The sequence below is a fragment of the Oncorhynchus mykiss genome, chromosome 17 (assembly GCF_057628025.1).
Source record: "Oncorhynchus mykiss isolate SJ-2025 chromosome 17, ASM5762802v1, whole genome shotgun sequence".
NCBI lineage: Eukaryota > Metazoa > Chordata > Actinopteri > Salmoniformes > Salmonidae > Oncorhynchus > Oncorhynchus mykiss.
This window is the reverse complement of record NC_143038.1, coordinates 9,493,879-9,518,549: the sequence shown is the minus strand read 5'-3', so window position 1 is coordinate 9,518,549 and position 24,671 is coordinate 9,493,879. Positions and strand designations below refer to the sequence as shown.

The 24,671-nt window shown below is 43.7% G+C and overlaps 1 protein-coding gene across 2 annotated transcripts; it reads left to right on the top strand.

Annotated features, from left to right (window-relative positions):
• Positions 1–1,788: 1,788 nt before the first annotated feature.
• Positions 1,789–24,178, top strand: LOC110493604 (ATP-binding cassette sub-family C member 10). Of its 2 annotated transcripts, XM_021567965.3 has the most exons (22): positions 1,789–2,109; positions 3,113–3,314; positions 3,597–4,974; positions 5,241–5,468; positions 5,744–5,900; positions 6,059–6,222; positions 6,328–6,407; positions 6,517–6,688; positions 6,931–7,029; positions 7,234–7,423; positions 7,529–7,606; positions 7,794–7,979; positions 8,075–8,207; positions 8,491–8,683; positions 9,392–9,735; positions 10,089–10,258; positions 10,960–11,120; positions 11,446–11,699; positions 11,978–12,123; positions 20,910–21,007; positions 23,012–23,124; positions 23,261–24,178. In XM_021567965.3, exons 2-22 carry the CDS (start codon positions 3,124–3,126, stop codon positions 23,394–23,396), a joined length of 4,671 nt encoding a protein of 1,556 aa, XP_021423640.3. In that variant the 5' UTR covers positions 1,789–2,109; positions 3,113–3,123; the 3' UTR covers positions 23,397–24,178. The 2 variants fall into 2 exon arrangements, 1 of the variants encoding a protein (XP_021423640.3); XR_002469176.3 differs by lacking the exon at positions 20,910–21,007.
• Positions 24,179–24,671: the final 493 nt, after the last annotated feature.

Here is a 24,671-nt window from a genome sequence, read left to right as displayed (position 1 = left end):
ACAATGCACTTCTGTTCTAACAGTTCCTATGTTGTCACATTACCATTTACCCCAGATAAAAACCAAGATGGACCTACATATCGAGAAAGCAAGTGCTGGAAAAAACTCCTCACCCCAGTTGAGAAGGTAAGCTACACTGTATTCTGTGTTGTCTCATTGATAATATCAGTCAATTTGAATGTTGTCTGTCCCATACAGAGCTGCAGCCAATGCCATCCTTCTCTCTTTCGTGTTGACAAAACAGTCTATCACTCTGTCAAACAGTACATGCTTATATTTTTGATTGTCCTATGCTACCTGGCTAAAATGCTTGCTCGCTAGCCTTACGTCCTTTCATGGGCAACGTTAGCTAGCTAACATTAGCCTTCACCATCTAGCTACATATTGAACGTCCATCCTCTCAGGCCAAGGGCACAATGTATGACTTAATAGTTGGATCAGAATCGCTTTTATAATCATTGGCCAGTACGGAGAATTAAGTAAAACCACAAGTCCAAATACCTATCTCCATCCATGACTAATATAGGAAATGGCAATTTGCATGATATCACCAAAATGCAACAATTCAAGTTGTTTCTTTAAATGACAGTATGCTCTCAATACAATTTGATAAGAGTGAAGGAAAATCCAAACTGGCATCCATTGACACTTTTTTTAGTGTGCCAGGACCATTTACAGTTGAAAGCACTCAATTTAATAGGCTATTATTGATTGGCTATTATTTTATATACAATTTTATCAAGGGAGGCCAAATGCTTGCTGGCTTCCCTTGTGTTCAAAGCTATAGCCGGCAACAATGTTATACTCTTTTGGACCAGACAGCATCAGATAGATGGCCTACACATACTGTACAGAGGCAGAGGGGCGCTGTTTCGGTCGTGTGGATGCTTTCTCAGTGGAGATACTGCATATTCAGCCTCTTGCGATTTGAAGGAAAATTATGAAACACAGAGAGATGAAAGATGAATTATTTTATGTTTTTTTTCTTGGTAAATGTTTTGGGAAAGACTGGCTTCCCTTGGCATTCATGAATACACACCACTGCTCACAAGCTCTGTTTGTTCACAGGAACTCTGACCCCTCTTCTGGCTGGAGCTGGCTCCCAAGAAAAACAAGTGTTGTGGCTGGTTCTGCGGTTTGTTTGGCCGCAAGAAGAAACCTGGGGCGCAATACTGGAACAAGGAGATGTGCAGGTTTGGAATTGTGTATGTTAGAGTTGCCATCGAATCCGACTTATTGACACACACACATCTACAGAGACACAGATAATACAACATAGCCTACCTCAAACCAAACACAATGCAGAGCTTGTCCAATAATATGTCTTATTTTCAATGTAGGCCTTCATAGTATTGATAGCCTGTGACTATGTCTGTCACCAAATAATATTCTGTTCACCTGCAGTTTACTTACATTTAAAAATAAATACATTTTATTATTTGTAAACTATTCAACTTTGTGATTATATATTCATATTTTAAAGACACACATACATACATACATACATACATACATACATACATACATACATACATACATACATACATACCTGTCTTTTATAGGACTTTTCTTACTGGTATTTCTGATACGGAATTAAACAACATTCCATATAGAGAAGCATCCTGTGTCTTTTATGCTCAATGTAACTAATAACCATACATTGTTTTATTGTTCTATTTATGGTGTAGCCTGAAAAATCTAAGTGTTTTAATATGTTGTGACTTGTTTATTGTTTACTCCATGTGTAACTCTGTGTTGTTGTCTGTTCACACTGCTATGCTTTATCTTGGCCAGGTCGCAGTTGTAAATGAGAACTTGTTCTCAACTAGCCTACCTGGTTAAATAAAGGTTAAATAAAAAAATTAAAAAATCATTTAAAAAATGTTGTTACATTAGTTAATTTTTTGGGCGAAAATATGTTTTTAATTTGGATTTCTAATCTAGAAAGTTATTGTAACTTTCATTCCAATCTTTATACATGATGTATACAATTGCGAACGCACCATACGCTTTGGAGAAAAATATCTGTCTCTTCACCGGAAGTTGTCACACTGCTGATGCTCCGCCACCAAATGCTACATTCTCCCATAAATCCAAAGCTGTAAACAGGTATTTAACTTTATATTGACAATTGTGTTTATCCCAAGTTGCAGAGAGAGTCTTGCCATATATACGCTTTATATCATGCAAAAGGCAATGTTTAATTAACTTGACGAACAATAACACACGCTGCTGTTGAGAGATTTGCTAGCCAGTCTCATCCCAATGTTTACACATTTTCCCCCCAAGCAAGTGTGGCTGACCAGTAGAATATGACAGCTAGCTAGCTAAACCATGTGCAACTGAATCATAGAGGGCTTCAAATGAGTTGACAGTAGACTGCTTAATGAGAGACAAACACATTTCTTAAAACAAATAATTTAGCTATATATGTAGTGTAACTATAGCTAGGTAGTACAGAACTGTGCTGTAGTCCTCTTGCTCAGTTGTGCACTGGGGCCTCCCACTCTTTCTATTCTGGTTAGAGACAGTTTGAGCTGTTCTGTGAAGGGAGTAGTACACAGTGTTGTACGAGATCTTCAGTTTCTTGGCAATGTCTCGCATAGAATAGCCTTAATTTCTCAGAACAAGAATAGACCGACGAGTTTCAGAATAAAGTTCTTTGTTTCTGGATATCTTGAGCCTGTAATCAAACCCACAAATGCTGATGCTCCAGATACTCAACTACTCTAAAGAAGGCCAGTTTATTCCTTCTTTAATCAGTACAACAGTTTTCAGCTGTGCTAAAATAATTGCCAAAGGGTTTTCTAATGATCAATTAGCTTTTTAAAATGATCAACTTGGATTAGCTAACACAACGTGCGATTGGACACAGGAGTGATGGTTGCTGATAATGGGCCACTATACGTCTATGTAGATAATCCATAAAAAATCTGCCGTTTCCAGCTACTAGTTATTTACAACATTAACAACGTCTACAATGTATTTCAGATCAATTTCATGTTATTTTAATGGACAAAAAAATGTGCTTTTCTTTCAAAAACAAGGACATTTCTAAGTGACCACAAACTTTTGAACAGTAGTGTAAATTGTGTATATATCTTTTCCCCAGATGCTTGGAGAATGGGGACAGGTGTGGTGGCTGATTTTGGCCCCAGTGAGTTAATCTCTGGCCTGTGCCACACGGACACCCTTGACCCGTTCCCAGTGTGGCGGGATGGAGCCATCACCCCCTGTTTTAACCAGCTGGTTCTGGGAGCCCTGGCTCACGCTGTGGTGGCCGTCTTCAGTGCCGTCTACCTGAGTGCTCAGAGGTAACTTTAGGTCACAGTCAGGCCGCTCACAAAATCACAAGGCATAGGCTAGAACATTCTGGCCACTATTAATCCTACAGCACATACAGTAGCATGCAATACAGGCCCCCATATTGCACCTAGGTAAAATAAAGATGCATACCTCCAGAACAGTAAGTTCATGTCTAGTTCATGTCTGTACTGGATCCCATTCTGTAGATCGGCATCTTTATCAGTTATTATATCTAGCCAGGCCATATTTCAGACAGCTCATCTACCATTTTATATTTTTGCATTACACAGATGCTGTCTCCTCCGGCCCTCTCCCCCGTGTGGCTGGGGCCTCAGGGTGGCCTCGGCCCTACTGGTGGCCCTGCTCTTTGTAGGGGACTTAGTCCTGGTGGCCCTCCTCCACCGGGGGGACATGTACCTGGACGTCCTGGCTGATGGATGTGCCGTTCTAGCCTGGCTGGTCCACTTTGGGGCCCTGCTTGTCCTGCAGAGGTCCATCCATAGAAGAACCAGGGGTCCCTCTATGTTACTACTGCTGGTGCTGTTGCCTATCCCTAACCTGGTGGTCATCCTGCTGGCTTACGCCCGGGATTCCACCTACCTGGACCTGGCGGAGCCCCTTAGAGTGGCCCGGCTGGTGCTAGCAGCCGCCCGGGGACTCCCTCTCCTGGTCTACCTCCTGGCCTTCGCTGCTCCCTGCGTTGGTGAATGGAGTTACACCTCCATGTCCGTCAATGATGCAGACAGCTCACTCCTCATCCCAGAGAGTTTCTACCAGGACACGGGAGAGATGGTGGCAGAGGATGGCAGTGGCTGCATCTCCCGCCTGCTGTACCTGTGGTTGAACCCTCTGCTGAGGCGTGGGCGGCGTGGGGAGCTGGAGAGGCCATGCGACGTCTATCTCCTTCCCCGGAGACTGCGCACTAGCACAGTGCGCCGACACTTCCTCCACTGCTGGGAGGACTGCCAACAGCGGGCAGCAACACAGAGAGGGAACACTACACCCAGGCCTGCAAGCAGGAGCCTACAGAATGGAACATGGACTTCACCCCTCCAGGAGGAACTATCTGGCATAGCAGTGGAGGAGGTAGGACTGTTAAAAGTGTTGCACAAAGCCTTCGGGCTGCGCTACTACCTGCTTGGAGTGCTGAAGCTAGCAGGCAACATGCTGGGCTTTGCGGGGCCCCTGCTCCTCAGCAGCCTGGTGACCTACATGGAGGAGAAGGGGGCCCCCATCAGCTGGGGGGCCTGGTGTGCCACGGGCCTCTTCTTTAGCACCTTATTCTCCGCCCTCATCCGGAACCTCTTCGTCTTTGAGGTCTCGAAGGTCTCCCTCTCGGCGCGCGCCGCCCTCGTCTCCTCCATCTATGGCAAAGCACTGCGGGTCAACGGCGGTGGCTTGGCGGCGCGGTTCACCCTGGGTGAGGTGGTCAACTTCATGAGCACGGACACGGACCGCGTGGTCAACTTCTTCAACAGTTTCCACGAGATGTGGAGTCTGCCCTTCCAGTTCTCTATTGCCCTCTACCTGCTCTACCTGCAGGTGGGCGTGGCCTTCCTAGGAGGACTGGGTGTGGCTCTGCTGCTGGTGCCGCTCAATAAGGTGCTGGCCTCGAAGATCATGGAGAATAACAAGCACATGCTCACACATAAGGATAGTCGTGTCAAGGTGAGAAATTCTCTATGGCTTTGGCTATCTTTGACTTTTATCTTAACACACCAACCATAGCAAACATCAATATGGACACTATGTTTATTGTTTAGAGTAGTACTATTAAGTAGTAATAAAGTAGTAATTGCATTATACAACTTCATACATACTATACAGGTTCTTGTAGACCTAGTCCTACAGCTTTTATATTAAAATACTTCGATATCAGATGTGAGATGTGAACTCATTCAATGTCGTCTGTCTGCCCTGTCCTTGCCTTCCAGCTAATGACAGAGGTCCTCTTTGGAATACGAGTCATCAAGTTCTACAACTGGGGGGCCTACTTTGCCCAGAAGATAGCAGATTGTCGGAGGCAAGAGCTGTCCCACCTCAAGGCCATTAAGTACCTAGATGCTCTGTGTGTGTACACCTGGGGAGCTCTACCCGTAGTCATATCTATCATCACCTTCGTCACATACGTGCTGCTCGGCCACGAGCTCACTGCAGCCAAGGTAGGCATGTTTCATTTTGTGAAACTAGAGCGCTTCACTTTTAAATGTCAGCAAACTATTTTGCAATCAATCTGTTCCAATATCCTCACTAGCATACCACCTTGTATGAAGTAATGTTTCGGATAGAACATTCCAAGTGGTGGCTATGCCAGAATGGACATTGGAAGAGACTTATTAACTGTTGAAAGACCTACTAGCTGATACCCAGGAACACAATGAGGATGTGGATACATGAGACTAATTCGAATAGGGACACTTCCCCTCCTCCATTGCAGGTGTTCACCACTTTGGCTCTAGTGGGCATGCTGATTCTCCCCCTCAACAGCTTCCCCTGGGTCCTCAACGGCACCCTGGAGGCCAAGGTGTCCCTGGACCGCATCCAACGCTTCCTCAAGCTGCCCAACCAGGACCTCGATGCATACTTCAGTCATGGTGGGTGTGTGTGTGTGAGTGCGCAGCATAAATTAAGTACATTTTGCTTGTACATACAATATCAATTAATACATGTTCAATAACTCTTGTCTATGAAAGTGAGATATGCGATTATGTGTATGAATGTTTTTCATTGACTTTGTGGCTCCAACTTACAGTGGCCCCGGAGGACCCCCAGGACACCATTGTGATGAGTCAGGGCACATTCTCATGGCAGGGGCCTGGGGGGCCAGACCAACCCACAGAGGGAGATACAGGCTCTGAGACTGAATCCACCAAAGGAAGTCTGATGCTCCATAGCCTCAACCTCACCATCACTAAGGTGTGTACCCTGCATCACAAACTATGTAACCTATACAGCGTGTAAATCATGGGGTCTACCATCTAATCACTGCAATGTTGTAATGCTTTTTTTCTTGTCCGTCAGGGATCCCTAGTTGTTGTGGTGGGAAAGGTGGGCTCTGGGAAGAGCTCGTTACTGGCAGCCATCACTGGAGAACTCAACAGGTAGTGCTCATCGCCTCATTTACTAAGTTTACAAAGCTCAAGTAAATTTGTTTTGTTTATTTCAGTGACCTTTTTCGATCTATCATTGAGTTATTACTTCCCTCTGTAGGCGTGGAGGTGTTGTATACGTCCAGGGCAGGGAGGATGGTTTCGGACTAGCCGCTCAGGAGCCGTGGATCCAGCATGCAACAGTTCGGGACAACATCCTGTTTGGCAGAGACTACAACAGTTCCTTCTACCAGGCCGTGGTGGAGGCCTGTGCTCTCACAGACGACATCAATGTGAGACTCAGCATCTCTCTTTTTCACTCTCTTTATTTGTTTCTGTCTCTGCTTCAATCTCTCTTATCCTCACAGACAACCTCAATGCTAGCTTTCTCCCCCATTCCATTTTATTTTGACCCAGTACAAGCTTTACTTGACAACCCCTAATATATTTGTGATATATCCAATGAATGTTATAAACACAAATTCCAAACTCAGTGCATATGGAAGTATTTGACTGAATTGTCTTGTTTGTCCAGATTCTGCCTAATGGGGACAGGACCGAGGTGGGAGAGAATGGAGTTAATCTGAGTGGAGGACAGAAAGCTCGCCTGGCCTTGGCCAGAGCTGTTTACATGGTAAGAGTCCTCACCAGATTCCATGGTAACACAACAGCCATCTAGAACAGTGAATCTCCAACTTGATTTAACAAGCAAGCTTTTACCAGTTTGGATAGCAGAAAACATTCAATGATTAGCTTTTTGTACTGAAGGTTTCTCTCTCTTTGTCTTTATCTCTCTTGCACACATCTGCATACTCCCCCTCTCTTTTAAACACACAAGGAGAAAGACATTTTCCTCCTGGACGATCCACTGGCAGCAGTAGACACTGACGTGGCCCATCACCTCATGGAGAGATGCATCATGGGAATCCTCAGGAGCAAGACCAGAATCCTTTGCACCCACCGCATAGAGTTTGTGGACAAAGCTGATGTGGTGATTCTCATGGACAATGGAACAATTATTAAAACTGGTAGTGAACTTGGGCCTTATGTTCTTCAATTGATAATGGAATAATGAATTACTTTTCTGTGTTAACACATTTAAATGTCTGAATAAACTCATTTGATTTAAATAGGTACACCTGAAGAGGTCCTTCCTTTGGTAGAAGCAGTGCCCAAGAACCGGAAGAATGACAGTAATGCAAAGGAGAAAGGTAACAGTAGTCATTAATGTCTCTTAGCATTGTGTTTTGGGAATATATTGCTTGCGACACAGTGCTAATATCACTGATGCAGAGGAACGAAGCTCCATTTAATTACTTTCTACATCTTGAATTGAGTGGTGGACTATTGTATGAAAAAATTGCCAGGTGTTTTTATATGCATTCTGACTTGAATCAGATGTTATTGAGCGAGAGGAGGAGCAGGGTCCGTCCAATGAGCTGTTTGCAGAGGTGGAGTCTTCACTCTCAGGGGAGGAGCAGAAGGCTGTGGGCGGGCTGGCCTGGAAGGTTTACCACGCCTACTGGAGAGCGGTAGGAGGGGCTTTGGCTGTCTCCATCCTACTGTCCCTACTCCTCATGCAAGGTACACTGACCACCTGGTTCCTTAATCACATCACACTTCTGTTGCCTTTGCAGGCTTGTGTATGTTTTGTACATTTTGCTGTCTTTGTCCCTCAGCCTCTAAGAATGTGTCTGACTGGTGGCTGTCCCACTGGATCTCTAACCTGAATAACAATGGTTCATCCCAGAGTGTTCTAACGCCTGCCTACAGCTCACCACATCTGCTGCTATTCTCTCCTGGAGGACTAATGTAAGTTAGAGGTTGTTACAACGTTAACACTGATACCCTAGATAAAATTCCAATTACTCAGAATGTGCAGTGTGATTCCTCTTATATAATCCACTTACGACTCCACACTGCTTTAAGTCATACTTAGATACATTTATATACAGAGCCTCTACATATTTTAGATTGTGCAGTAAAAGGATTAGGTTTCATGGAGGTGTCAAATCCCACAGACATCCATGATGCAGCACACACGCATGACAAGATTTATTAAGCAATTGCATATTAAAATGCATGTTTTCTCCAGGCACCCGGTCAGTATTATGGAAACAACACCTTTCGCCAACATAAGCTCAGAGGTGAAGTTCTATCTGACGGTTTACGGTTCCATTGCGGGGGCTAACACGATCTTCACCGCCATCCGAGCCTTCCTCTTCGCCTATGGAGGCATCCGTGCAGCATCGGTTGTCCACAACAGACTGCTGGACACAGTCCTCAAGGTGAGCTTTTTCTGTTAAGTTGACTCCTCGGGAAACTGTTTTAGTCATGGTCATGGTTTCAATCATGCAAAGGCAGTATTTTAAATTTGTAGCATAAATATGATTAATTTTTAAAACTTCTCATTGTTCAACTCATGCTGTGAGAGCAGTGGAGGCTGTTGAGGGCAAGATGGCTCATAGTAATGGCTGGAATGGAGTCGATGGAATGATATCAAACACATCAAAGATGTGGTTTCCATGTGGTTTATACCACTCCATTGACGCCATTCCAGCCATTATTATGAGCCGTCCTCCCTTCAGCAGCCTCCACTGTGTGAGAGTTGATGCTTTCAAATAATTTACAGTGTACTTGTGTGTCCACACATTTCTAGTGTTGGGTACTGTTTGTAAAAAATGTTTTTATATTTATATATATATATATATATATATATATATATATTATATATGGCATATATTAAATTATTATACATACTTTTTTTGTACTTAAACAAAAATGCTTTATTGGATAGAGGAGAGACAGTGGGAAAGCTAGTTTTAGGCTGAAAAGGCTTTGGTCCCATGCTGCAGCACTATATGTGATCGGGAGTCAGCGGTTTAGACTGCTAGACCACCTTAATCCACGTGTTTGTAATGTACTATTTACATTGCCATGATAGAGTACAAACACACCTAACTACCCCTGACCCGCCTCTCTCTATATCAATCCAGGCTACAGTTACCTTCTTTGACACTACACCGCTGGGCCGCATCCTTAACCGCTTCTCCTCCGACCTGTACAGCGTGGACGACACTCTCCCTTTCTTCCTCAACATCCTGCTGGCTAACATCTTCGGCCTACTGGGCATGCTGATAGTGATGAGCTACGGCCTGCCCTGGGTCCTAGTGCCCCTGCTTCCCCTGGGCCTGCTTTACCACTGCACACAGCGCTTCTACCGACACACATCCAGAGACCTAAAGCGTCTGTGCAGCCTCACCCTCTCGCCGGTGTATTCACATTTCTCTGAGACGCTGAGTGGCCTGGGTACCATCCGAGCAAGTTCCAGTGCCTCCAGGTGAGGACGGTAAAGTTAGAATGAGGAATTGATGTTTTAGGCCAACCTAGATCTGTGGTTGCCAACTTTGATTTGGCTAGTTGAATCAGGGGTGTTAGCGGTTAGTGCTGAGCTGGCACAAAAGCCTGCTTAACCTGTACCTCTCTAGGACCAGTCCAAGGTCCAAGCCGAAACATGTTTTTTGTGCTGGCTACTACTGTAATATTTGAAAATGTAAAAATAAGTGAATAGGATTTCAGTATAAATACACAGTTGTCTGCCTGCGGTTACAGTTGAAATATTGCTATCAATGCATGAATTAGGTAACCTTTGAGTGGAAGGAGGTTCATGTTCTCTGTCTGTTGTGGTTCCAGATTCGAGGAGGAGAATGAGCGGCGCCTGGAGCAGAACCAGCGCTGTCTGTTCCTTTGCAATGCCGCCATGCAGTGGCTGGACATCCGCCTGCAGATAATCGGCGTCGTCGTGGTGACGGGCATCGGCGTGATCGCCGTCGTCCAGCACCAGTTCAAATCCATCGACTCAGGTGAGCAGCCAGCTAGCGTGTTAGCATGTGTCCCATAGTCAGCACAGACCTAGCACAACACAGGCCTTGACTCAGATTACACTGTTTATGTCTACTAGTTGTTGAGGCTGGTGTAGAGGAGAATTTAGAAATGGTATCAGTATATGTACACTGAGTGTACAAAACATTAAGAACACCTCTTTCCATGACATCGTCTGAACAGGTGAATCCAGGTGAAAGCTATGATCCCTTATTGATGTTACTTGTTAAATCAACTTCAATCAGTGTAGATGAAGGGGAGGAGACAGGTTAATTGATTTTTAAGCCTTGAGAAAATGGAGACATGGATTGTGTATGTGCCATTCAGAGGGTGAATGGGTAAGACAAAATATTTTGTAGTAGGTGCCAGGCGCACAGTTTGTGTCAAGAACTGCAACACTGCTGGGTTTTTCCACGCGCAACAGTTTCCTGTGTATATCAAGAATGGTCCACCACCCAAAAGACATCCAGCCAACTTGACACAACTGTGGAAAGCATTGGTGTCAACATGGGTCAGCATCCCTGTGGAACACTTTTGACACCTTGTAGAGTCCATTCCCTGACGAATTGAGGCTGTTCTGAGGGCAATATTGTTTTGTATTGAGTATACTCTAGACATGTCCTGTTTGCTGTGTCTTGGCCTTAATAATGACTGTTTGTCCTATGGGTGTTCTCCCTGCCAGGTCTGGTGGGTCTGTCCCTGTCCTATGCTCTGTCCATCACAGGCCTGCTGTCAAGCCTCATCTTCAGCTTCACCCAGACAGAGTTGCAGCTGGTGAGTGTGGAGCGCACCGAGGAGTACTCCACCACCCTGCCCACTGAGCCACAACACAGCAACCCACAGGTGAGGAGTCCTGTGAGGGCGTGTGTCTTATAGCATACCACTCAGCTGCACCTCATTGAAGAGGTTTCATAATTCATTTTTTTCTATGTCAGAAGTGTACACCACTCTGTAGACCTTTAGAAGTTTATGTGGCAGGTTTTCAGTGGCTGTCTTTATGAGGTGTTGGATAGATGTTATTTCTAAAATTACTAAATCTATTTGTTCAAGTTTTTTGGGTCTTTTAGCCTGGTCAGTTACTTCTTACTGAAGTGGCCACTCAGGGGAATAGAAAACAAGTACATTTGTTAAATGACTGAGGACCCATCTACTTCCGTCTTTACCATAGGTGCCCACCTCGTGGCCGGAGCAGGGTTGGGTGGAGTTCCGTGGGGCCGTGCTGTCCTACAGAGAGGGGCTGCCCAACGCCCTGGATGGGGTGAGCCTGGTGGTCCGGCCTGGGGAGAAGGTGGGGGTGGTGGGCCGGACGGGCTCAGGAAAGTCCACCCTGTTCCTGGCCCTCTTCCGCATGGTGGAGCTGAACCAGGGTCAGATCTTACTGGATGGAGTGGACACCAGACAGGTGGGACTGGCCCAGCTCAGGTGAGAGGATTAAGAGATGATGTTGATGAATATGGTGGTGATATGATGATAATAGATTTGAATGTTTTTTGTACTTTTCCAACTGCTAGACTCAACATTATTGTGTACTTGGATGGTGATCTGTGCATCTGTAATAAAAGCCCTTTATAGGTGACGACATTCATCGTGCACGTCTGCATATTTTGAAATATAAGAAATCTGTGTTCCTTCATTCATTCATGAATCTAGAGTAGTTGACAGATCAATATTTCACACTGTATTTGTGGCTCCCCCTGCAGGTCCAAACTGGCCATTATCCCCCAGGACCCATTCCTGTTCAGCGGGACAGTGAGGGAGAACCTGGACCCATGTGGACGTCACCCTGACCCCCGGCTACTGGAGGTCCTGGAACACTGTCACCTCAGCCCTGTCATCAACCGCATCGGTGAGAAAGCGGGAGGGTGGGAGAGGATTGAGGACAATAGAGGAGGGAGATTGTGATGGTGATAGAAGGGAGATGGATGATGAAAAAGCATGCAAATGAAAGGGTGATATAGCGGATAAGAAATGGGAGGAGTAGTTGAATTAAACAGACAAACAGAATGAGAGACCAATGGAGAGAAGAGGGGTGTCAAACATGGGTGAAAGTAAGCCGGTACATTCCGGTAACATGTCCCGACAAAATAATTAGTGGTGGAATGCCGTCCTGGTAAAACGTTGCCCATTGCAATAATTAAAAGGAAATGCCAAGAAAACTATATGCAATGACACCATTATTTAACATTACCACATGTCAGCTGCATGAAAATGAGCGAGTTGACTTAAAATCGGTCCGCATACCCTTCAAATTGTGCTGTGGTTCGAAGAGAACACAAAAATGTTGCGAAGGTGGAGATAAGTGACAGATGCGCACGTACAGCATTGGATGCATCAATTCGGGCTACAAGAGTAGTGGGCCTAATGACAATCGCTGAATGTCATTACACTTTTAGTTTTTTTGTAACAGATTTGTCTTTCCATTCAGAAAATTGCGGGTGCACTGGATGCTGGAATTATTTTGTGAGTGGACAAACATGCGTGGGTAGCTAAAAGGAGTGCCTTTTGAAGTGATTGTTTCACAATCAAGTGAAAACTTAATGACTGGTTGTTTTTATGCCACATTAAAAGTTAATACATGATAAAAGTTATGACACGGCGATCATATGACATTAATAGCGATTCTATATGTAATATATCCATCTATATGTCATTCTATGATTAGACTAGGGCTGTTAGTGACCATATGCCACACCGGCAGTCACGAGTCATGAAGGCAGTCAAATTCCACGTGACCGTTTAGTCATGGTAACTAGGCTTCTCCAAGCTCTGATGCTGCTGATGGTCATTAGTAGCCTACCAAACTTTCTAACTGCCTGGTACTCAGCACTCTATTGTCCTTCTAATCACTCTGACAGCAATGCAAATGTAATCAGAAATCAAATCAAACACTTCATGAACTCATGTTGCGCAACATTTCTATAGGATATGAAATTGTGGGAGAGAACAGTGTTTTGATGGCCTCTATTAAAAAGAGGAGGATCCCATCAGCTTTCTGTAAGCTAGGCTTCCCTAATATTAAACACATTGCTTTGCTTTAAAACAGAAGTATAGCCTCCCTGGCTGGCATTAAAATTAATCACGGGAAAGGTTTCCTTCATTTGCTATTTAAGTGCATAGATTCAAGCAGACCACCATAGTCCCTGTGCCTAAGGAAGCAAAGGTAACCTGCCTAAAGGATTACCACCCCGTGGCACTCACGTCAGTAGCCATGAAGAGCTTTGAAAGGGTGGTCATGGTTCACATCGACAGCATCCTCCCGGACACCCTAGACCCATTCCAATTCGCATACCGCCCCAACAGATCCATAGATGACGCAATCTCAATCACACTCCACACTGACCTTTCTCACCTGGACAAAAGGAACACCTATGTGAGAATGCTGTTCAATGACTACAGCTCAGTGTTCAACACCATAGTGTCCACGAAGCTCATCACTAAGCTAAGGACTCTGGGACTAAACACCTCCCTCTGCAACTGGATCCGGGATTTCCTGACGGGCCGCCTCCAGGTGGTACGAGTAGGCAACAACACGTCTGCCACGCTGATCCTTAACACTGGGGCCGCTCAGGTGTGTGTACTTAGTCCCCTCCTGTATTCCCTGTTCACCCACGACTGTGTGGCCAAATACAACTCCAATACCATCAAGTTTTCTGACGACACAACAGTGATAGGCCTGATCACCGACAACGATGAGACGTCCTATATGGCGGTGGTCAGAGAACTGGCAGTGTGGTGCCAGGACAACAACCTCTCAATGTGAGCAAGACAAAGGAGCTGATCGTGGACTACAGGAAAAGGCGGCCCGAACAGGCCCCCATTAACATCGACGGGTCTGTAGTGGAGCGGGTCGAGAGTTTCTTGTTCCTTGGTGTCCACATCACCAACGAACTATCATGGTCCAAACATACCAAGACAGTCGTGAAGAGGGCACGACAAAACCTTTACCCCCTCAGGAGACTGAAAAGATTTTGCATGGGTCCCCAGATCCTGAAAAGGTTTTACAGCTGCACCATCGAGAGCATCCTGACCGGTTGCATCACCGCCTGGTATGGCAACTGCTTGGCATCTGACCGTAAGGCGCTACAGAAGGTAGTGCGAACGGCCCAGTACATCACTGGGGCCAAGCTTCCTGCCATCCAGGACCTATATAATAGGTGGTGTCAGAGGAAAGCCCATAGAATTGTCAGAAACTCCAGTCACCCAAGTTATAGACTGTTTTCTCTGCTACGGCAAGAGGTACTGTAGCACCAAGTCTAGGACCAAAAGGCTCCTCAACAGCTTCTAACCCCAAGCCATAAGACTGCTGAACAATTCATGAAATTACCACCAAACAATTTACATTAACCCCCCTCCATTTGTTTACCTCAACTAGCCTGACCCCCCGCACACTGACTCGGTACCGGTGCCCCCTGTATATAGCCTCGTTATGTTATTCTTATTGTGTTACTTTTCATTATTACTTTTTATTTTAGTCTACTTGGTAAATATTTTCTTCTTCTTGAACTGCACTGTTGGTTAAGGGCTTGTAAGTAAGCATTTCACGGTAAAGTCTACACTTGTTGTATTCTGCGCATGTGACAGTTTGATTTGATTTGAGAATAGTCTAATGGGTGACATGATTAGCCTATCACTTGTGAATGATATATTATCAATTGTGAATGATGCCGCTTGTGTGCATTAAGGCAGGAAACACCTAATGTAGCCAAGCCCATAGGCCTATATGTTTTGATAAGGTTTGAATCACAACTAAAGTGGCCAAATAACTTCTTAAAATTAAGCACATTAATCTGCTTAATGACCGGTGTAGAGCCTAACGTGCATACATAGGCGGCACGCGAGTTTCAAATTTGGGGGAAATAATTTTCACCATAAAAATACACCTTTATAATAAAGAATTGCATGCATAATCGCATTTATGCTCACTTTTGCGAATTGCGTTTTCCTGCTAATTGATTGCATTTTGGAACATTCGTGCTTATAATGTGAAGAAATAGCCCAATGTTTATCAACATTTTAAGCTACATGTTCTGATCTGTAGTCAATGATCAGCCTCATTGCTTTTAAAAGGTTTTTTATTTGTAATAAATATGCTAAAACCCTGTTTTCACTTTGTCATTGTGTGTAGATTGATGAGGAACAAAATTAATTTAATCCATTTTAGAATAAGGCTGTAATGTAACAAAATGTGGAAAAAGTGAAGGGGTCTGAATACTTTACGAATGCACTGTATATTCAGACCAAGCGCACAACTGCCACTGGCCGTAGAAAGGCATTGTTTTTTTAAGGGGGCATTACGGCCACACTAGGGGGATGCCACCGGGAAATTTGAGGCATTATCAAGTGCTTGTCAAATTGTGAATGAGAGACTGATGAAGTGTGTGCAGCCTGTGCAAGCAACAAAGCAGAGCTCATGCCTTTCATGCAACTTTTTTCAAATCTTCCTTACTCGCATCTTGCAGCCTTAGATTGTATTACAAATCAAAACATGTAGCCCAAAGTTTGTATCACAACTAAAATTGTGTATTTCTTTAACCCCTCAACACAGAATAGCGCACTCCCTCAGAAATTGTTTGGTGAAAGCATCCTTTCTATTTTATTCAGCTACAGTTGAAGTCGGAAGTTTACATATACCTTAGCCAAATACAGTGAGGGGAAAAAGTATTTGATCCCCTGCTGATTTTGTACTTTTGTCCACTGACAAAGAAATGATCAGTCTATAATTTTAATGGTAGGTTTATTTGAACAGTGAGATTCAGAATAACAACAACAAAATTCAGAAAACCGCATGTCACAAATGTTATAAATTGATTTGCATTTTAATGAGGGAAATAAGTATTTGACCCCCTCTCAATCAGAAAGATTTCTGGCTCCCAGGTGTCTTTAATACAGATAACGAGCTGAGATTAGGAGCACACTCTTAAAGGGAGTGCTCCTAATCTCAGTTTGTTACCTGTATAAAAGACACCTGTCCACAGAAGCAATCAATCAATCAGATTCCAAACTCTCCACCATGGCCAAGACCCAAGAGCTCTCCAAGGATGTCAGGAACAAGATTGTAGACCTACACAAGGCTGGAATGGGCTACAAGACCATCGCCAAGCAGCTTGGTGAGAAGGTGACAACAGTTGGTGTGATTATTCGCAAATGGAAGAAATACAAAAGAACTGTCAATCTCCCTCGGCATGGGGCTCTATGCAAGATCTCACCTCGTGGAGTTGCAATGATCATGAGAACGGTGAGGAATCAGCCCAGGACTACACGGGGAGGATCTTGTGAATGATCTCAAGGCAGCTGGGACCATAGTCACCAAGAAAACAATTGGTAACACACTACGCCGTGAAGGACTGAAATCCTGCAGCGCCCGCAAGGTCCCCCTGCTCAAGAAAGCACATATACAGACAGTGGGGCAAAAAAGTATTTAGTCAGCCACCAATTGTGCAAGTTCTCCCACTTAAAAAGATGAGAGAGGCCTTTAATTTTCATCATAGGTACACTTCAACTATGACAGACAAAATGAGAAGAAAAAAAATCCAGAAAATCACATTGTAGGATTTTTATTGAATTTATTTGCAAATTATGGTGGAAAATAAGTATTTGGTCAATAACAAAAGTTTATCTCAATACTTTGTTATATACCCTTTGTTGGCAATGAGAGAGGTCAAACGTTTTCTGTAAGTCTTCAAGGTTTTCACACACTGTTGCTGGTATTTTGGCCCATTCCTCCATGCAGCTCTCCTCTAGGTCAGTGATGTTTTGAAGCTGTTGCTGGGAAACACGGACTTTCAACTCCCTCCAAAGATTTTCTATGGGGTTGAGATCTGGAGACTGGCTAGGCCACTCCAGGACCTTGAAATGCTTCTTACGAAGCCACTCCTTCGTTGCTTGGGCGGTGTATTTGGGATCATTGTCATGCTGAAAGACCCAGCCACGTTTCATCTTCAATGCCCTTGCTGATGGAAGGAGGTTTTCACTCAATCACACGATACATGGCCCCATTCATTCTTTCCTTTACACGCATCAGTCGTCCTGGTCCCTTTGCAGAAAAACAGCTCCAAAGCATGATGTTTCCACCCCCATGCTTCACAGTAGGTATGGTGTTCTTTGGATGCAACTCAGCATTCTTTGTCCTCCAAACACGACGAGTTGAGTTTTTACCAAAAAGTTATATTTTGGTGTCATATGGTCAGATGAAATTCTCCCAATCTTCTTCTGGATCATCCAAATGCTCTCTAGCAAACTTCAGACGGGCCTGGACATGTACTGGCTTAAGCAGGGGGACACGTCTGGTACTACAGGATTTGAGTCCCTGGCGGCGTAGTGTGTTACTGATGGTAGGCTTTGTTACTTTGGTCCCAGCTCTATGCAGGTCATTCACTAGGTCCCCCCGTGTGGTTCTGGGATTTTTGCATGGAGCCCCAGATCGAGGGACATTATCAGTGGTCTTGTATGTCTTCCATTTCCTAATAATTGCTCCCACAGTTGATTTCTTCAAACCAAGCTGCTTACCTATTGCAGATTCAGTCTTCCCAGCCTGGTGCAGGTCTACAATTTGGTTTCTGGTGTCCTTTGACAGCTCTTTGGTCTTGGCCATAGTGGAGTTTGGAGTGTGACTGTTTGAGGTTGTGGACAGGTGTCTTTTATACTGATAACAAGTTCAAACAGGTGCCATTAATACAGGTAACGAGTGGAGGACAGAGGAGCCTCTTAAAGAAGAAGTTACAGGTCTGTGAGAGCCAGAAATCTTGCTTGTTTATAGGTGACCAACCAAATAGTTATTTTCCACCATAATTTGCAAATTAATTTATAAAAAATCCTACAATGTGATTTTCTGGATTTTTTTTCTCATTTTGTCTGTCATAGTTGAAGTGCACCTATGATGAAAATTACAGGCCTCTCATCTTTAAGTGGGAGAACTTGCACAATTGGTGGCTGACGAAACACTTTTTTGCCCCGCTGTACATGCCCGTCTGAAGTTTACCAATGAACATCTGAATGATTCAGAGGACAACTGGATGAAAGTGTTGTGGTCAGATGAGATCAAAATGAAGCTCTTTGGCATCAACTCAACTCGCCATGTTTGGAGGAGGAGGAATGCTGCCTATGACCCCAAGAACACCATCCCCATTGTCAAACATGGAGGTGGAAACATTATGCTTTGGGGCTGTTTTTCTGCTAAGAGAACAGGACAACTTCACCGCATCAAAGGGACGGTGGACGGGGCCATGTATCATGAAATCTTGGGTGAGAACCTCCTTCCCTCAGCCAGGGCATTGAAAATGGGTCGTGAATGGGTATTCCAGCATGACAATGACCCAAAATACACGGCCAAGGCAACAAAGGCGTGGCTCAAGAAGAAGCACATTAATCTCCTGGAGTGGCCTAGCCAGTCTCCAGACCTTAATCCCATAGAAAGTCTGTGGAGGGAGCTGAAGGTTCGAGTTGCCAAACGTAAGCCTCAAAACCTTAATGACTTGGAGAAGATCTGCAAAGAGGAGTGGGATGTGTGCAAACCTGGTGGCCAACTACAAGAAACGTCTGACCTCTGATTGCCAACAAATGTTTTGCCACCAAGTACTAAGTCATGTTTTGCAGAGGGGTCAAATACTTATTTCCCTCATTAAAATGCAAATCAATTTATAACATTTTTGACCTGCGTTTTTCTGGATTTATTTGTTATTCTGTCTCACTGTTCAAATAAACCTACCATTTAAAATTATAGACGGATCATTTCTTTGTCAGTGGGCAAACGTACAAAATAAGCAGGGGATCAAATACTTTTTTCCCTCACTGTACATTTAAACTTCACAATTCCTGACATTTAAATCCAAGTAAAAATTCCCTATCTTAGGTCGGTTAGGATCACCACTTTATTTTAAGAATGTGAACTGTCAGAATAATAATAGAGTGATATATTTCAGCTTTTATTTCTTTCATCACATTCCCAGTGGGTCAGAAGTTTACTTACACTCAATTAGTATTCGGGAAGCATTGCCTTTAAATTGTTTAACTTGGGTCAAACGTTTCGGGTAGCCTTCCACAAGCTTCCCACAATATGGTGGGTGAATTGTCCCATTCCTCCTGACAGAGCTGGTGTAACTGACTCAGGTTTGTTGGCCTCCTTGCTCGCATATACTTTTTCAGTTCTGCCCACACATTTTCTAAAGGATTGAGGTCAGGGCTTTGTGATGGCCACTCCAATACCTTGACTTTGTTGTCCTTAAGCCATTTTCCACAAATTTGGAAGTATGCTTGGTCATTGTCCATTTGGAAGACCCATTTTGCAAACAAGCTTTAACTTCCTGACTGATGTCTTGAGATGTTTCTTCAATATATCCACATAATTTTCCGTCCTCATGATGCCATCTATTTTGTGAAGTGCACCAGTCCCTCCTGCAGCAAAGCACCCCCACAACATGATGCTGCCACCCCCGTGCGCCACGGTTGGGATGGTTTTCTTCGGCTTGCAAGCCTCCCCCTTTTTCCTCCAAACATAGCAATGGTCATTATGGCCAAACAGTTCTATTTTTGTTTCATCAGACCAGAGGACATTTCTCCAAAAAGCACGATCTTGTTTCCCCATGTGCAGTTGCAAACCGTAGTCTGGCTTTTGTATGGTGGTTTTGGAGCAGTGACTTCTTCCTTGCTGAGCGGCCTTTCAGGTTATGTCTAGGACTCGTTTTACTGTGGATAAAGATACTTTTGTGCCTGTTTCCTCCAGCATCTTCACAGGGTCCTTTGATGTCATTCTGGGATTGATTTGCCCTTTTCGCACCAAAGTACGTTCATCTCTAGGAGACAGAATGCGTCAATTAGCCTATCAGAAGCTTCTAAAGCCATGGCATAATTTTCTGGAATTTTCCCAAGCTGTTTAAAGGCACAGTCAATTTAGTGTTTGTAAACTTCTGACTCACTGGAATTGTGATACAGTGAAATAATCTGTTCTAACCGACTTGCCAAACCTATAGTTTGTTAACAGGAAATTTGTGGAGTGGTGGAAAAAACTAGTTTTAATGACTCCAACCTAAATACTGTATGTATTCTTTTTGAATTGTATTCTTCACACTATAAAATAATGCCACTGAATTCTAAGCAAATCTTGTCTGCTAATTGAACTAGTGTCGCCCACAGCCATATGGCAAAGCCAGATCAGGGCCTAACATAACGACAACTCAGAGTATGCGTTTCTGTTCTTCTTAAATAGACTGCATTTTCTTCATATCATGTTTCTTTAGACCTGTCTAAAATAAATAATGGATTTATTGTGATGGTGTAGGTTATATTACATAGGTTTATTAGACTTTTTAAAATGTAGAGGTTCCAAAGGTCTGCATCAGTGTGGAAGCCAGGAGATGCCAAATGTGTTTGTTAATTAACGGTCAATTACCGTGAGACCGGCAGATATTTGCTTTACAATCACAAAATGTCATGACCGCCACAGCCCTAGATTAGACCCATTAAAAAAAAACATAGCATGTTTAGTACCTGTAAGACATTAATTCTACTTTCACGTTTGGTATCAAACCAAGTGAGAGTGAAAGAACAAGGAAGGAAGAGAGTGACGGTAGTAATTAGTTCATGTTTCTGTCTGTAAGATATCGGTCAGGTGTCCTCACTAACATCTGTGTATCTTAGGTGGTCTTGGTGCTGAGGTGGGAGAGCGGGGCAAGTCTCTCTCTTTGGGACAGAGACAGCTGCTGTGTCTGGCCAGGGCTCTGCTGACTGAAGCTAATGTAAGAACCAGCCCACACCATCCATCCATATTGATTACTAACATGGCTTTGAATTTATCCATCCATACCAAGTACTATCATGGCTTTGAATTCAACCATCCATATCAATTACTAGACAATCAGCTGGGCTAGACAATCTGGACACTCTCTTCCTAAAATTATCTGCCACCATTGTTGCAACCCCTATTACTAGTCTGTTCAACCTCTCTTTTTGTATCGTCAGAGATTCCTAAAGATTGGAAAGCTGCCGCGGTCATCCCCCTCTTCAAAGGCGGTGACACTTTAGACCCAAACTGTTACAGACCTATATCCATCCTGCTCTTTCTTTCCAAAGTCTTCGAAAGTCAAGTTAACAAATAGATCACTGACCATTTTGAATCCCACCGTACCTTCTCCGCTGTGCAATCCGGTTTCCGAGCTGGTCACGGGTGCACCTCAACCACGCTCAAGGTACTAAACGATATCATAACTGCCATCAATAAAAGACAGTACTGGGCAGCCGTCTTCATCGACCTGGCCAATGCTTTCGACTCTGTCAATCACCGTATTCTTATCGGCAGATTCAACAGCCTTGGTTTCTCAAATGACTGCCTCGCCTGGTTCACCAACTACTTCTCAGATAGAGTTCAGTGTGTAAAATCGGAGCGCCTGTTGTCCGGATCTCTGGCAGTCTCTATGGGGGTACCACAGGGTTCAATTCTCGGGCCAACTCTTTTCTCTGTATATATCAATGATGTTGCTCTTGCTGCGGGTGATTCCTTGATCTACCTCTACGCAGACGACACCATTCTGTATACATCTGGCCCTTCTTTGGACACTGTGTCAACAAACCTCCAAACGAGCTTCAATGCCATACAACACTCATTCCGTGGCCTCCAACTGCTCTTAAACGCTAGTAAAACTAAATGCATGCTCTTCAACCGATCGCTGCCCGCATCCGCCTGCCCGACTAGCATCACTACTCTGGATGGTTCTGACTTAGAATATGTGGACAACTAAAAATACCTAGGTGTCTGGCTAGACTGTAAACAATCCTTCCAGACTCATTAAGCATCTCCAATCCCAAATTAAATCTAGAATCGGCTTCCTATTCCGCAATAAAGCCTCCTTCACTCACACTGCCAAACATACCCTCGTAAAACTGACTATCCTACCAATGCTCGACTTCGGCGATGTCATTTACAAAATAGTCTCCAACACTCTACTCAGTAAACTGGATGCAGTCTATCACAGTGCCATCTGTTTTGTCACCAAAGCCCCATATATCACCCACCATTGCGACCTGTATGCTCTCGTCGGCTGGCCCTCGCTACATATTCGTCGCCAGACCCACTGGCTCCAGGTCATCTATAAGTCTTTACTAGGTAAAGCTCTGCCTTATCTTAGCTCACTGGTCACGATAACAACATCCACCCATAGCACGCGCTCCAGCAGGTATCTCACTGGTCATCCCCAAAGCCAGCACTTCCTTTGGCCACCTTTCCTTCCAGGTCTCTGCAGCCAATGACTGGAACGAATTACAAAAATTGCTGAAGTTGGAGACTTCTCCCTCACTAACTTCAAGCATCAGCTATCTGAGCAGCTCACTGATCGCTGCAGCTGTACACAGCCCATCTGTAAATAGCCCATCCAACTACCTCCCTCATCCCCATATTGTTTTTATTTACTTTTTTTGCTCTTTTGCACACCAGTATTTCTACTTGCACATCTATCACTCCAGTGTTAATTTGCTAAATTGTAATTACTTCGCTACTATGGCCTATTTATTGCCTTACCTCCTTACTCCATTTGCAGACACTGTATATAGATTTTCTTTTGTTATTGACTATACTTTTGTTTATTCCATGTGTAACTCTGTTGTTTTTTGTCGCACTGCTCTGCTTTATCTTGGCCAGGTCGCAGTTGTAAATGAGAACTTGTTCTCAGCTGGCCTACCTCGTTAAATAAAGGTGAAATAAAAAACTAACATGGCTTTATTTCTCAACCATTGTTTCCTCTCTATAGATTCTGTGTATTGACGAAGCTACAGCCAGCGTTGACCAAAAGACGGACAAACTGCTACAACAGACAATCAGAGAGACATTTCAAGACAAGACCGTCCTCACCATTGCCCATAGGTAAATGACTCGATGAACACAACTTTACATAATAATCTTAAGTGCTTTAGTAGACATTTAAATGAATTATACATAACTTAAGTTTTCATGGTACATTTATAACGTAATTTGACACCTTGATTTTCTCTGTCAACAGGATCAACACCATCTTGGACTCCGACAGGGTGCTGGTGATGCATTCTGGGAAGGTGGTGGAGTTTGACACCCCTGCTGATCTGTGCCAAAGAGATGACTCTATTTTCTGCAAGCTGGTTGGTGGGAGGGGAGAGTAAGAAGAGAAGCTATCAGAGGACTAAAGACAATGGGAAATGTCAATGGGGATCTCTCTCTCTCTGTTTCCTCACAGGAGGCCAGTGGTGGTCGGACTCGGTGGACCAACCAGCCACCTGTTCAATGGAGGTGGTAGAAGTTGGCCCTATAATAATTACTGGTCCAGGGTCATAATCGATTTTTTTTCATCCCCATAATCGTTAAGGTTAGGATTTAGTGTAGGGTGATCTGATCCTAGATCTGTGGTTAAGGGCTGAGACTTCTGCCTTGAGGCCCACTGACGGACATTTGACCTCTGAGAGCAAGGTCTTAATAGTCCAACCCAAGTGAGATTATTATTTAACTACATTTTAGGAAGCCGGGTTCATTTTCTAACCTGGGCATTGTGGAATTTCTCTGCTTTTTATTCAGGAAACACGTTAATGTGGTACAAAGAACTGATGTGTCAGTAGCACAGAAGGAATGAAGGAACATAATAAGAATAAGTACTGTAATTGCTTTTGTGTTGAAGGGAGTAATTTATAGAGCTATAATGGATTTATTTTGACTGAAAAGTTGTCTTCCTAGAGTAAGTCAGTCATTCACATTTCAGCATCGTCAATCATTTGTGAATGTCTGAGATTCCTCTTGCACCTGGTCTGTTGGCAGTATGACCTTTATAGCTAGACAGAGTGCACAATAATGGACATTCTTCACATAGATAAAATGCATGTTTACACACTGTTTGCTCTATGGACGTGTTGCAGATGAATAGACTGAGATAAATGAAGACATTTTAAAGTTACTCTTTTTCTATTTGTTTACCATTCACACAGAGAACATTTGTTTGGAAGCTCCTCACAATATTGTTACATCTGATGATTTCAAGCCATTCTGTAGTAGAACTACTGTATATCAGTCATTTGAGAATGTTTCTGTTTTGTAATACACTGTAAGAGAGAACATCTCAGGGAGAATCGCCTTTACATACAGCGTTTTCACTTGAGGTCAGTACTCTCATGTACAGTAATATGAAGGTGTAACATGTTCAAAATAAAATGGCTCTACTGGTTTTACATTATGATAATCGTCATAATTAGTCATTAGTTATATTTCTGTTTTACACATCCCATGTTATTGTTTTGTTGAGTTTGGGTTGATCAGAATGTCAGTACGATTACTTAATTGTCATTAACGATAATTGGAAGGAGGAGGAGCCCCACCTTAAAGGTATGGTTACATAGTAAGAATGTTATGTCTCATAAATCAGTTCTATTCAAGTCTTAATCTCTCAATCA

What these genes read in the sequence shown, in the direction of transcription:
- LOC110493604 (XM_021567965.3), top strand. Translation starts at nt 3,124, where the DNA reads ATGGGGACAGGTGTGGTGGCTGATTTTGGCCCCAGTGAGTTAATCTCT. An exon ending in CGATGCATACTTCAGTCATG is followed by an intron (nt 5,901 to 6,058) that starts GTGGGTGTGTGT and finishes TCCAACTTACAG; the next exon opens with TGGCCCCGGAGGACCCCCAG. An exon ending in TGGCCAGAGCTGTTTACATG is followed by an intron (nt 7,030 to 7,233) that starts GTAAGAGTCCTC and finishes TAAACACACAAG; the next exon opens with GAGAAAGACATTTTCCTCCT.